At 32.5% G+C, this 12,122-nt stretch overlaps 1 protein-coding gene across 2 annotated transcripts in view; it reads right to left on the bottom strand.

The window, feature by feature from the left end:
• Window positions 1–1,097: 1,097 nt before the first annotated feature.
• Window positions 1,098–12,122, bottom strand: part of SOHLH2 (spermatogenesis and oogenesis specific basic helix-loop-helix 2) — a 55,620-nt gene continuing 44,595 nt past the window's right edge. For both annotated transcript variants that reach the window (XM_074303488.1, XM_074303489.1), the window contains exons 10-11: window positions 4,975–5,237; window positions 1,098–3,080 (exon numbers count right to left, since the gene is read on the bottom strand). In XM_074303488.1, coding sequence (XP_074159589.1) covers window positions 3,060–3,080; window positions 4,975–5,237 — 284 coding nt within the window. In that variant the 3' untranslated portion in view covers window positions 1,098–3,059. The remainder of the gene's footprint in view (window positions 3,081–4,974; window positions 5,238–12,122) is intronic.

Raw genomic sequence — 12,122 nt, 5'->3', positions numbered from 1 at the left:
TAATTTGGTGTAATCAAAATTTTCTATTTTGAGATCAATAATGGTATCTAGTTCTCCCTTGGACACAAACTCCTTCCTCCTCCACAAGTCCGAGAGGTAAACCATCCCATGTTCCTCCAATTTATTTATGATTTCGTTCTTTATGCCTAAATCTTGGACCCATTTTGATCTTATCTTAGTATGTGGTGTTAAATGTGGGTCCATGCCTAGTTTCTGCCATACTAATCTCCAGTTTTCCCAGCAGTTTTTGTCAAATAATGAATTCTTATCCCAAAATTTGGGATCTTTGGGTTTATCAAACACTAAGATTGTAAGTTTCTTGAGAAAAAGAATTGTTTTACTCATTTATATTTCTTCTAACATATAATTAATAAATGTTTAATGTAGAGTTAATTCTGATAACCACCTTTATGCTGCTCCAATGAACATTCACCATTCTCCTATTTTTCTACCATAAAACTTCCCACTGCCTGACCAAGACTACTGAAAATCTCCTTTAAAAATGCAACGTATTCAAATTGGATTATTTTCTATACTTTATAAGATGCTTATACATGAGTGATATCTTCACAGTATCCTTATAATATTGCTTTCTTAAAAAAAATAATTTAACTACAAGGACATACTGGTAAACACATGTGTACACTGAATACTTTCCTCAGTTCTTGTTTATATATTTCTTATTACTTATAATAAGTTAAAAAACAAAGAACATGTTACTAAACTTTTATTTCAACACTGTAATGCAGCAAATGGTATTATAATTAACATCATGCATATGGCAGATCTCAAAATTGATTCCTGTAAGAGAAAGATTGGGAAATATTTTGCTCAAAAGGAGTTTCATGAATTGAAAAGAATAAAAATGAAGTGACCTAGTTCCACTGCATAAACATATATAGCTGTATCAGAATGAGATCTGATAACTTGCAGGAAAGTTGGACATAGACTGAATAGGTACTGTTTCCTCTACCTGATACTCTAGTCCAAGTTTAATGTCTTAGTAGTGAGATAAAGCAATAATTACATGAAGAAAAAATATTAGACCCTAATGACTACAGATCTACTTTCTCTTTTTTAGGCAAGATCATCACACATTTTTCATTGTTTAAAGAAAATTTTTTTAATAACAGTATTTTATTTTATACAAAAACATTGCCATTCTCCTCATGGCTAAAGGCTTACAGGCCTATTTTGCTGGGATATCGTTGTTTTTTTTTTTTTTTTTAACTTGGAGCAATAGAATTCATTATACTGACGTCCCAGGATGACAAAATAATGGTATACATCATTAAAGTTCACCGTGATGACTCTGGCTTGTTGAATTAGAACTGGGATAATTAATGGATGTAAATTTTCTCCATTAAGAGCACTGGTAGAGAAACATGGGGACAAGAAAGCAGGAGGCATATTGGGAGTTCACAGAAGCCAGATTTTAGCCACATTTTTTTCTGTTAATGGGAATCTTAACCTTAAGTTGTTCACCCTGGTCCACTCTGAAGAGAACTAAAACTCTCAAACTAATGCTTTAATAACATTAAGTGCCACATACAATCCTATGTTACATGTCAGGAACTAGGAACTAGAGTTAAGATGTCCCAACAAAGTCTCCTTGAAAAGCTACACTTCATTCTGAAGTAAATGGTTTTCATGGATCAATATATATACATACATATTTACATACATACATATATGCATACACACATATATGTGTGTATATATATATACGTATATATATTGCAAAAATATTTTTTTACTGATCAATTAACTTCACATGTTAGGGGGGAAATCTATTTTCTTAGTAAGCATTCATTATTTGTCAGATGTTTGTTGATTCCATAATTTTAAGTGTTCTCCAAGAAAAGTTATATAACATAAGTATTAAAATTAGGTTGTTTTTAAAATCTTTTTTGTTTCTCAAATGAAAAGCTAGTAAAATAAATTTTCTCTTGTGCTTCAAAATGAAGGGGATCCTTATTCACTAGAGGTGCTAGATTTTTTTAGTATGGAGCTAAAACTGAGTATATTTTTTAGCAATATCAAGTATACTATATATACCAGGAAAAGAAATACTTTTGTGAAATTAAAAGCAAACTTTTTTCAAATTCTTCATTTCAACATCTAAATTTAGGAGGAAGTGACAAAAACAAAGAAAATCAAATCAACACTGAACTTTGGTGTAAAAATGAGAAAGAACATTTGGCTCCTAGCTATCATTTCACATAAGGTATAATGAAATACAAAAATGAACATATTTGTAATGACAAATGTAACAGTCAAAGATGAAAGAAATACATTTCTCAGTTAATGTCTTAGTTTAGGCTAGAGAGAATCTCTGAATTGCTAAATCTAGAAAAACTAGTACCATGGGATTTCAGATATACATGAGTTGTACTGATTTTTAACAAGGTACCAAAGTATATCAGTCCCAAAACAGTCACAGGTTTTTCATATCACTTAGGCTAATTGAGCCCTTCCACTACACTAATTATACATGAGTGTTAGAAGTAGAAGGAATCCTTTAGGATCAAACATAAGACCTGTGGTTAAGGAATGGGGACGCACAGTACAACTTAATTACAATATTTATGTTTAATAATCCTAAATTGGCCAATGATCTAGCTATCCATGTTCTTCATCAATAATCTCAAGTCTATGTGACTTCTGAATTTTTGTAATTCTCCCTCCAATCAATTAAATCTTTCCCCTCCCCACCCCCTCCTTTTTAAAAAGAACTATGGCTTAGCTAGCATAGGCCACATTTTTAATTTTTTAATGTAACAGTCTTGGAGCTGCCTGGATGAAGTATATCATAGTGAGAAGTGGAGAATCTGAAGGTGAGTATAGGAAAGATGCAGCCAGCACACCTCTGTGACTGCCTTCTGATCTGTGAAGCACTAGGGTTTTTCCAAGAGTAATACAATCTAAATCCCTTCAATCCAGTCATTGGGTATTGATTTCAGGAATGCTGTTTGGCCTGTTCCTCCTGAAGTGTTGAAACATAGCTGTTACTAAACTACTCCATGCTTACAAAGAACATGGAGTTCAAGAAGCCTCTCTTAACATGCCCAAGATTGATGCTGCAGAGAAGAAAAACAAAATCATTTAATTCTTGTTATTCCAGTTGTCTATAAACACATATACACATACTCATAATCCCTGAGATTCACAAAAAGTAAAGTACATATTACTAAAAATATATATAATTTAGAGGCATTTAAAGATAAATACAATTCAGAAGAAACAGTTATTTTGATGTTTTCTTAGAAAAATCATTTCTTAGAAACGATAAAGAATTTATAGTGCACCAATGAAAGGAAAAATAATAAATGGTTCCCATTCTAAAAACACTAAGGTATAAAAAATGTGGTTTTCCCCCACAAATTTAACTAATTTTTCACAACTTATTTTTTAAAATTACATTTTATAAACTGGTTCAAGAAATATATCTCTCTTCTGATTTTACCAATGGAGAAACTGATGCTCAGAAAGACAAAAGGATTTTCCTAATATCACAGGTTTGGGAAACAGAGCATTCTTTGAACCATGTTCTTAGACTACAATTCCAGTAATTTTCTGCTATAATATACTTTCACACTGATAGTCATTAATCACAGTTTATCTATAAGCAACCCTCCACATTCTTAACACCATTTAGTAACATTATTGATCTACTATGTAATTCCTATGTTGCAAGGTCTTTACAATTTTTACAAGATTTTTCTTTTATTCTCTTGTGAAAAATCAGCATTTTCTCAATGTGGCATACATTTAAATGAAGCAATATCTTGGATAAATTAGAATGATGAGAGTTCTTTATTTGTGTAGGTTAGCAAGGTTTGGGTCTACCTCAAACATAGAGCACCTATCTTGGAAAATGTTCTTTTACTCAGATAACTGGTTAGTAATTTGATGATTGTGTAGAATCTTTTCAGTCCCGAATGGATTAGAAAGAATTGTGATATGAAGGAAAGGACACTGAAACAAAGATTCAAAAGACCTAAGTTAGTGTCCCAATGCTACCAGTTATAATTGTATAAATGTGAGTTAATTAACTTCTCTGAACCTCACTTTTCTACTTTGGTGAGATTGGAATCAATTACCCATAAGGTCCCTTTTTTTAGTCTTAGAATTTGAATGATCCTGATATAGATATGGAAACCCAAAGTTAGAATATGGTGGAAGCGCTACTGATAAACAAAATAAAAAAGAGCAGAATTGGACAAGTTTGCCAATGAAAGGGAAAAGTAGCACCCCTGTATAGGTGCAGTGATGAAGCAGGGTTTCTCTAGAGAAAATAAGGAGATAATTGAAACAAAAACTTCCCATCTAATCACAAAAAACAAATGACAAGTTCAAGTCCATATGGCAAAGCCATATTTAGATCCAAACGCTTGAATTTAAAAAGTCCAATTTTTGGTTAATTATTCCATTTTACCCATTTATTTGAATACAAAGATTATGTCCCTTGATTTTATATCATTTGGAAGATTCTAGGCTAGAAGGGACATTAGAAGTCATTTAGCACAATTCCCTCATTTTACAGAACTGAAGCTCAGTGATTAATTAGCTAGTTTACCGTAAGTAAATTTAGAAGGAAGCTCATCCATTGTTGCATAGTGCAACTTTTGAGATAATTGGAAATGTAAAGCAAAATCATGATATGCTGCAAAGAGTATCAAAATTATAATAAAATCACTTGGTTTTGAGTTCTGGCTCTGACACTATCCATGTGACCAAAAATCAGTTTCAAGTTCTTTGAACTTGTTTCCTCATTTTTACTTCAAGATTTTCATCACTTACCTGCTTTAAGTCAGGTTCTACACAATATAGTTTTATCAAGGAAAGCATGATATAAGAGACAAAGTGCTGTATATGCAATCTTTTATTATGGGACATTCACTGACAAACTAGGAAGATTCAAATCTGATTTATTTCTCTAGTTAATAATGAAACCACAACCAAAAGACTTACCAGGCATTTGTGATGTTGTGAACAGGTCTGACCCAAAGCAGAACTATAGTAGTGAGAAGGAAATCTTGAGACTTTTGGCAAAACAGATGAAAAATTAATTGAAAAGCTCTGATTTGCTAAGGTAGCGGTTTCATAAGAAGGAACAACTTTGGCATAATATCTGACAGGCTGATCAGCATGTAAAGAATTTAGAGAAAGCATTTCAGTGGGAATAATCTTATACATATCACCAGCAGCATTTTGCGAAGTGGAGCTAGAATGACCTTTAATAGAAAAGAAAAAAAATTAATATAGACAACTAAAGCTCTGTCCTTTTATATTTAAAAGTATTATGGTTTATTTTCTTTATATTATGCTGCACATTTGTCCCATTGAAACATTCAAATACTGGTACTATTCAAAAGAAATATACAATATTGAAGAATCTAAAAAGTAAGATAGTAAATCTCTTTGCCTCTACAGAAATCTTATGAAGGAAAAAAACTTTAATAAGGAAACCTGAATTTGAAAAAGGATTAAAGGAAGGAAAAAGAAATGCTCTGGTAGGAGAGGGTGCTACAGACTTCCAAGCCAACAGTGGGAAATGGATGATAGTCTCCTGATAAAGTTCACACAGAATTGTCATGGAGGCAGAATATAGCTGTGATGGGAGACTTCAACTCTCTGGACATCATCTTACAAATTCTTGAACTTGTCTTGATGATAAGTTCCTATTTTAGAAATTAGAGGAAATCATTCTATTATTGCTATTGTAGATTTGATTCTTAGTGAAATGGTACAAATTATCAGAATCTTGGAAAGGATAACAATACAATACTCAAATTTGTGACAGGTAAGAAGGAAAATATTGAGTATAGTCTGAAATTGTACCTTTGATTTTAGAAAAACAGATTTTTTTCAAAGTTCAAAGGGTAAAAGCTACCTCAAAAATGATGGAAGGCTCTCAATAATGAAAAAGGGAAGTGCCATTACAACTTACTTTGTTGATGGAGAAAAAGTGGAGGTATTTTTAAAACTTTAAAAGAATAGATATTAACCTTAATAAAGGTTTCTAATGAAATAACCCAAAGCTCTATTAAGTATTTTTAATCAATGATTTTTGCAAACAGATAATTTAGAAAGGAAGGCAGCATGGTGTAGTGAGAAGAGCACTAGAGCTCTAGAGTCAGAATACCTGAATTCAAGTCTTACATCTGATACTTGTTGTGTATCTGATTTTGGATAAGTCATTTAACTTCCTTAAGGCTTCACGTTCCTCATCTACCAAAAGAGGGAATTGTACTAGATGGTTAATAGTCTTTAAATCTATGATCCAACTGCAAACTTTGCTGAAGCTGGGGGCAGCTAATGCTGTACAACAGAGTCAAAATACAAAAAGGTCTAGAGATTGGAGCTATTCAATTTAAGTTATGCCAATTAGTATTATACCAAAAGGAGTGCTCTGCAATGGAATAGTGAATTTTATTTAGTTTTAGGTATTCAGAAACTAGAATACCATTTATTTGTAATAACTAAAAAAATTTATAAATCATGTACACTAGTTATGAAGAAAAAAGAATCAAAAAGTCCCTCAAGGTTCTTCAAGGAGCTTATGTTCTAATGGAAAAGATGACATTTAAAAACATAGGTAAAACGACAATTGACTGGATTAGGGGTTGGTGGTAAAGAATTGAGAATAGCACCATGGTCGCAGTCCTTAGTGATTGGAAGAATGGAAATATCCTCCACAGAAATGAAGTTCAGAAGACGAGTTCTGTTTTAAACATACTGTGTTTGAGTTATATATGGAATATTCAATTTGAAATGTCTGAGAGAAAGGTACAAATGCATAATAGCAGCTCTGGCAAGAGATTAAATCTAGCTATATAGATTTAAGAATGATTTGCAGAAAGATCATAATTAAACCTATACAAACTGATGAAAGAGTGTGTATAGAAAAGAAGAAATAGGGAAGAACCTTGCAATACATCTACAGATAGGAGGTATGTGAATGTTGAATCAGAAAGGTAAACAAAGAAGAAAGATCTGGGCAAGTAAAAAGAGAAAAAAGAAAAATGTCTTGTTCATGAAAATCCAGGGAAGAGAGCCTATAAAGGATGAGAGATAGGTAGCACATCTGATGCTGGAGTGGGAAGATAAGCATTGGAGAAAAGGTCATCAGAATTGCAATTCATGGGCCATTAGAAACTTGGGCAGAGAACATCACAGTTTGAAAGACCACAGAGATCATTTAAGTCCAACTCTTTATTTTATAACTGATCAAAATGAAACATCAAAGGAAAAGTGACTTGATTAGAGTTTTACCTGATGTTATATATATCTTAAAAACATAATCTTGTCTGATATCCTCATTTTAGAAAAAGACATCAAGCAATGATAACTTGTGTAGTAATGATAAAGTCAAATTTAGAACCCACATCTTTTGACTTCAAATCTAACACTCTTTTCATTATCATTCTTTCAATGATACTGTAGAAGGACTTGATATTTGTGGCATTGATTTGACTAGAAAGTCTTTGTGGCTCTATCAAACTCTATGATTCTAAACAAAATACACAACATTAAAGAACACCCCTTACTAGTTATGGGATTTCAAATGAAAGCACTTGACCTATGAAAATCACATTTTCAAAACTATAAAATGACGGCAAACACTTGAACTCACTTTTGTAGGATATCTATGAGCAACTAGTGATAAAGAACATGCATTTATTTATATCAATGTGCATCCTGAAAGTTAAACTTTGGATGACATTAATAGGAAAAATGAAGAAAAGGGATTGGTACTCTGCATCTTTGGATTTTTATACATCCTCAAAAAAAGAAAACAGAAAACTGGGGATATTCTAGGATCTCAGGGGACACCTACTCAAACATATATCTGCATAGGAATTCCTTTTATAAGATCCTTGGTAAGTGGTCAAAAAGTATCTGATTAAAAACAGTCAGCAATGGGTAAGCCACATGTTAAAGACCATGCCATTTTTGAGCAGGTCAAATTGTGTGGAAATTTTCATTTACACCAACATTTAATCTGCTTTTTTGCAAATTCCAACTACTGCCTCTTGTACTGCTCCCCAACACCATGTAAGATAAATTTAATCATTTTCCCCATGATAATCCTGTAAATAGTTCAAGTTCATTTTCAAGTTCAAGACAATTATCATTTCTCCTTGAAACCTTCTCTGCATTAAACTCTTGCTCTCCTTTCAATTCCCTCACAATCCTGGTTACCCCCCTCTACATGAGTGTTGGTTTGATAATGTCCTTCACAAAATGAGGCACCTAAAACTGAACATAATATTCCCTATGTCACCTGACCAGGATTAATCTATCACCTATTTGTACTGGAAACTATTCTCATTAATGCAGTCTAAGATGAAATTTACTCTTTTAGCTGTCATTTAGTACCATTGACTCACAACACATTTGTATCAAATCTTCCAGATTTTTTTTTCATATTGATGGCTGTCTAGTATGTATAGTCTATCTTATTCCTTCACAGCTGACTCTTTGAACCCAAATGTAGGATTTCAGTGCTTATCTCATTTCATTTGATTATCATTTGACTGTGAAGTTGACACTGGCACTATCCCTTGGCTCAAGTCTTTGAACACCAATTTCAAAAGCATTCATTGCTCTGTCTTTTCCAAAAAGATAGGAGAAATTTTGTAAGTATTTTGCTAAAATATGTGTAAAATAAATGTATGGAATTCTTAGACAAAAAGGAAATTCAGGTGGTCTGACTTGTTGTATTTTAATAAAATCATACTGATTTTTTCTGATTGTGATCAATATATACATCTTTCTAAATAATCATATGACATTCCCTTAGTGATAGGTTCCAGAATTTTGCAGGAAATCAAAGTTAAGTTTATTGATCTACAATTCAAAGAATAAATATAACTCTTTTTGAAGAAGAATCCGTTTTGAAAATAGGGACAATATTTGTCTCGTGGCAGCTCCTAGCTCTCTATGATTTTTGGAAGATTATTAACAGAACTTTGGCAAATTATACTAACGTAACACCCAATGTTATTTGTCTGGATGTGAGGGTTTAAACTCAGAAAGAATAGTTAGATGGTCTCTCACCATGTTCTTATTTATTTTGGAATTCAATTTCCTGTTAACAGTTTTTTTATGCTATCTGTGGTGTTCAAGGATCACTCTCTATGGCAGGAAAAAAAAGAGAAACAAAATAACAATTCAGTAACAATTTCTTCTTTTATCCTCCTCTTGGATCCAAGATAGCTAAAGCTTTTTGCTATTATTGTCCTCGACACTCATCACTAGTCTTGAAAGAGTTTAAATATAGAACTCCTGATATATTTATGTTTAAGAAAATGATACATTTTGCTTTGCCAATGAATTATTCCAATACCCAAATAATCCCCCTTTTAAAGTATATTCCTCAGTCATCACCATTATTATTAACAGAAACTTTGGCAGTGAAGGATCAATACTGACCATTGCATTTGATCAGAATTTATTTTCTCTTTGTGTTAACTTTATTTACATAGTTGAAGTCATTTTGTGTATCACACTTTTGGCTTAGTTCTCTTCATCATAACTTTAAACAAATCTTTCCCTTTTTCTTTAAATACTTTATATTTGTCAATCTTTGCCATGAAGTAATATTATATTACTTTATTTATCTATTCCCCATTAGTGGAGCACTTATTTTGCCTCTTTAAAAAAAATAATATTGTTGTGAATTCATATGGGTCTTTTTCTTGTTCATAATATAGTCCCAATATGGGCAGAAGTTATGAAAAATTTGGTAATGTTTCTTACACAATTCCAAATTGCTTTCCAGAATGTCTAAGCTAATTCACAACTCCACCTGAAGTTAATGAACATATCTTCCCACAGCCCTTCCAACAATGAGTTTTCCCATATTTTAATATCTTCAATCAGGGGTTCTCAAACTAAAGCCCACGGACCAGATGCGGCCCACTGAGGACGTTTATGGCAAATGGGCTGAGGGGCGGAGACAGAGTGTGAGGTTTTGTTTTTACTATAGTCTGGCCCTCCAACAGTCTGAGGGACAGTGAACTGGCCCCCTATTTTAAAAGTTTGAGGATCACTGGGATGTTCAACAATAATTCAGGATATTTAAATTCCATTTTCTCTGATTATTTGTGATTTTTAAATAATTCTAAGGAAGTGATAAGATTTCTTTGAAAGATTTGTTCATATCCGCTGACCACTTGTTTATTAAGAATGGATTTGATTCTTAATATATATAACAATTTTAAGGAAGTGATAAGATTTCTCTGAAAAATTTGTTCATATCCTCTGACCACTTGTCTATTAGAAATGTATCTGAATCTTAATATATTTGTGTCTTGAAACTATTCTTATCAGATGTTACGTACTCTCTTGTATCCATTTTCAGTTGGTATATCTTTTTATAATGATTATTTTCTAATGTATCTACATCTCTTAACGTGGTACCTTTTTTCTTCCACATGAAAGCAATATGGTTAAAATTAAATCTTTATTCCTGTCCCTGTTGAACCAACTTTTGCTAATGAATTTTACATCATGAAATATTACCTATTTTTATTTTAATTCTGAAAACTATTCTCTCCTAATCTAGGATGCATGTCAGACTATGTCTATATTTCCTCTCCTTTCCCATTACAAATTCTGAGATGAAATGGTTACTTGTATACTAGGTTTTCATAATGTCTTCTTCAGCTACCAATTCCACCTTTTTAGTTAGAATTAGGCCTTCAACAGCAGTTTTACTCATTGATTCCACTAACTTAGAAAGAGTCCATTTTTTAGATCTGTAATTTCATCAGTATAGGGAACTCCTTTGCCAGTTCTCTACCTTCACCCACCTGTGTATCCAATCACTTGCCAAATCTTATTTCCACTTTCAAACATCTTTTCTACATAATCTTGTCTTCTAATTCATAGTCATTGCCCTAATTTAAACCCAGATTATTTCTTGAGTGATTCTTCTCTTCTGTCTCAAATCTGTGTACTGCATAGCTGCCAAAGTGATTTTCCTAAAGAACAGTTCTGATCCCACAGAATTCCTCTATTCACTAACTGCTGCATGTTACATCTAGGGATAACAGCAACACCTCTGTTTGGCATGTAAAGTCCTTCACAACTTAGCCCTAACCTGCATTTACAGTTTTAGTACTTTTCGTCCTTTTGCACACTCTGTAGTCCAGCCAAACTGTCCTTATTTTTTACTTTTATACTTTTTTTCAGCCTCTGTGCCTTTGCTTACTTACTCAAATGATATTTAAATGCAGTCACTTCCACCGCTTCAAAACCTTTTCATCAACTCAATTTGCTTTCTTCAACATGAATGCTTTCCTAATCTCATTACTAGTGTTCTCCCCCCTCCCTAAATTAAAATCATCTTGTAATTTACTGTGTTTCTGTGTGTATATGCTTGTAAATACATACATGGATAATGTGTATATATAATATGTGTACATAATTTATAATATACATATGTGTGTATACATGTATATAAAATTCACGTTATTAAACTCCTTGAAGGTAGAAACTATCTCATTTTTTAAAAATTCCCATTGCCTAGCACAGTGCTTGATTTATATAGTAAGCATCTGATACTTGCTTATGATTTGATGGGAATTTTTCTCTACCAATACTAGTCTGCAATTATCTGTAATTTGATCTTACAGAATTATCTGGATCCCTGGAAAGGTAAATGACTTGCCCATCATGCAGCTAGTACTTGCCAGAGACAGGACTTGAACCTAGAGCTTACTAACTCCATGAGCAGTCAATTCTCTCTTCTGCCACATTATTTCCCTTTAAGTAAATTATTATCATTAAGATAAATGAAGAATTCACCTGTGTCTCTGCTTCTGGTAGAGAATTCCAACAACTGAAGTCCTAGTCAATAAATCATCATACCTACATACCATGTTTATGATTTGTTTCATGAATTTCTCATCTATTTTCTCTTTCTGTCCAGCTAGCCTACAGTATATTCCTGAAACAATACTACTAGGTTTTCCCCTTCCTAAATGATCTTCACTTAAATGCAGTTTACTTTATTGTACTCCTTTCTGATTTATGGATATTCTCCCATATCTTCTTAATATATGCTATTCAATTGTCCTCTCATCTTTAAAAATTTGTTCTCAGAATCA

Source organism: Sminthopsis crassicaudata, chromosome 3, assembly GCF_048593235.1.
Source record: "Sminthopsis crassicaudata isolate SCR6 chromosome 3, ASM4859323v1, whole genome shotgun sequence".
NCBI lineage: Eukaryota > Metazoa > Chordata > Mammalia > Dasyuromorphia > Dasyuridae > Sminthopsis > Sminthopsis crassicaudata.
Note: the sequence above shows the minus strand (reverse complement) of the source record. Positions and strands in the feature narration are given on the sequence as shown.